Raw genomic sequence first — 2,872 nt, forward strand, 5'->3', positions numbered from 1 at the left:
CACATGTCCACCAAGGTCAAAGCCTCCATGCACTGAGTTCCAGTACTGTGTCTCACACACACACACACACACACACACACACACACATATGAACTGTGATGAGTTAGGAGGTCAGTACACTGGCCTTGTCCTCAGGGGAGCAGCTCTGCCACTCTGCCTTCAGTCCCCTCTGTCCACATGGCCCAGTAGTAAGGTGTGTAGGGCATTTGGATACATGCACCTTCTGGGGCCCGGTTGCTTGCCATGGAGATATGGGGAATCATATAAAGACAAATAAAGGCCCAGAAGAGCCTGGGCTGGGCCAGATGCCCCAAGGAGCTTAGAGGATGGAGCTGAGGAACAGCGTTCGGCTATGTGACACAGACTGAACTGAGAAGAACTTGCTAGGGCCACAAGGACATGGGCTTTGCTTCAGCCTACAACCTTGGTTCTGAATGCACTGGGTCTTAATTATGACCTTCAAGAAATTTGGGGGTTTTTATCCCATAAAGGAGTTTGGCATGCACTGTGTCATTAGATTTCTAGTTTGCACTTAAATACTTGGTGTTTCATATTCCTGTCATTTTCCTGTTATTTTCTTTGTCAAACTTGTAGTTACTTGCCATAAATTTCTTTAATGTGTGGATCTCCAGTTTAATTCTCACTTACATTCTAACAGCCACAGAATTATCATATATATATGCATCATATATAATTATATATATATGTGCATTCTACTGCCCACTTTTAAGGGTTTTACTTATATATGTATCCATGTGATATGTGAGAGAGACATATGTGTATATGCTTGTGAAAACTACTGTATTATCCCAAACTGAAAGAAGCATCCCACATAAAGGATCATATGGAACAGTAGTCCCAGGTGCAGCCTGCAGTGTTCCTGAACATTGCAGCACTTCCTGTGCTGCTTGGAAAGAAGCCTTCTTTATTTGCTTCCTTAAAGAGTGGGAGATAATTCCTATGTGTTCTTAACAGGAGATACTTTTTGCAAAGTCTCTGTTGTATTTCCAAATGCGTGCTCACCACTTTGAGAACTTCTTCTTCACCAGCGCACAGGAAGTAAAAGAGCACAGCTTCTTCAAGGGCGTCGACTGGCAGCACATCTATCTACAAAAGGTACTCCCTCAGGTCCCTCTGCACCCTCCTCTCCTCTCTATCTCTGCTGACTTCCTAGTTCTGTCCCCCAGGGTTTCCACCTCAGCTTCCCATGTGCACAGAGTTCTGCCACTGAGTGTTACCACTCCCCAACTCCCTAGGGGCAACATTCCTCCTCACTTCTTTGTACAGTCACCCCTGTGTATCTGCAGGTTCTATATCCACAGATTCATCCAAGCCACAAGTGGAACGCAAGAAGAAAATTGTATCTGTATCCAATATGTGCAGATCTTTTCTTGTCATTATCCCTCCCTGCACAATATAGCATAAGAGCTACTTACACAGCATTTGCAGTGTATTAGACATAAGTGATCTAGAGATATTTAAGTATATTGGAGCCTTGTGTAGGTGATACTCAAATACTATGCCATAGTAGATCAGAGACTTAAACATGTATGAATCTTGGTGTCTGACAGTCTTAGAGCCCATCCATCCCCTATAGATACTGAGGGACAACTGTAAAAATTCTGAAAATGTCATTTCTATAAATTAATCAAATACCCATGTAATTGAGACTTCTTTAGCTTTTTACTTATCTTTTAAATTCTCTCAAAATGTGACTATATTTTTACACAAACCTATATAAAAGTATTCCAGATACTTCTGATATAAATTTATATATATTTGCTAGCCCAGCACCACATAATTTTAAGAATTAACATGCTTTTATATCAACATAATTCTCTTCCCTTATTTTTATTTTTGTATTTGGTGTTGGAGATGGAACCCGGGGCTGCATGGATGCTAAGCACATGTTCTACCCCTGAGCCATACCCCAGCTGCTTTCCTTACTGAAACTTTATTATATTCTCACTGATACAAGAAACACCTCAAATTAAATTTTTTTAAAGTGTTGATTATCATCTTTGGACTCCTTTCTACGTGAACTCAACCCTGCAGAGAAGTGGGGACTTGCCCTAGGAAAGAAAGAGTGAGCTCCTAGTCCTGCTGAATTAGAATCAGTGCATGTCCACACGTTCAGTAGCGCCACCCGATGATTGTGGGGTGGTGCTCTGTGCGGCCCCAGCAAGTCCAAAGCATGTTGCAACCCTTGTCCAGGAGCAGCCACTTCCTCAAAACTCAGCTGTGGGTATATAGTCTGGAGGCTTCATCATGTTTAAAAATTATTTAAGCTTTGGACATGAGTGTTTTTTCTTAGTCTTCCCCATCTTCACTGCCAAGGCTCAAGTGTGACATGTGCAGCGTGGCTGTAGGAGCCGGGTAGAGCACTGTACAGTGGGACAGATTGATGTCAGACCATTAGGGGGACTGGGCTGTAAAGGCCTTCTCATAACTGTGCCCTGTCTCTCTGGCTCTTCCAGTATCCACCCCTGCTAATTCCTCCCTGGGGAGAAGTCGATGCTATGGATGCTTTTGATATTGGCTCATTTGATGAAGAGGATACTAAAGGCATTAAGGTACATATGTGACAGTTTTTGCTTTACTTATTTTATGTGTGAAGTTTCTGTTGAGAATCAGTTAAACTTAGTGATTGTTTTAGTTTTCGACTCTTTATGGAATGAGTATCTACATATTTGAAACTCTGTAAGTTTAAGACCTAAATTAGAGTCCTATCTGGGCAAGTCAGTGAGATCCTGCCTCAAAATGAAAAATAGAAAGGACTGAGATGTAGTTCAGTATGAAGGCCCTAGGTTTAATCCTTGGTACTGGAAGAAAAAAAGAAAAAAGACCTAAATTAGGGAGAAACCGTGAATGC

The 2,872-nt window shown here is 41.9% G+C and overlaps 1 protein-coding gene across 20 annotated transcripts in view; it reads left to right on the top strand.

Annotated features, from left to right (window-relative positions):
- LOC101709288 (G protein-coupled receptor kinase 3-like) overlaps positions 1 to 2,872 on the top strand; it is a 50,624-nt gene that overhangs the window by 33,558 nt on the left and 14,194 nt on the right. For 10 of the 20 annotated variants that reach the window (XR_015447974.1, XR_015447983.1, XR_015447973.1 and 7 more), the window contains 2 exons: positions 1,050 to 1,116; positions 2,478 to 2,573. Coding sequence is in view for 5 of the 20 variants with exons in the window: in XM_087203062.1 (XP_087059188.1) it covers positions 1,050 to 1,116; positions 2,478 to 2,573 (163 nt within the window). In the remaining 15 variants the exon portion in view is untranslated. Of the gene's footprint in view, positions 1 to 975; positions 1,117 to 2,477; positions 2,574 to 2,872 lie in introns of all 20 variants that reach the window. The other 10 variants (XR_015447987.1, XR_015447975.1, XR_015447976.1 and 7 more) reach the window with 1 other exon arrangement.

The sequence above is a fragment of the Heterocephalus glaber genome, unplaced genomic scaffold (assembly GCF_053883595.1).
Source record: "Heterocephalus glaber isolate CG9 unplaced genomic scaffold, H.glaber_assembly_v1.0 deba00001781, whole genome shotgun sequence".
Taxonomy (NCBI): Eukaryota; Metazoa; Chordata; class Mammalia; order Rodentia; family Bathyergidae; genus Heterocephalus; species Heterocephalus glaber.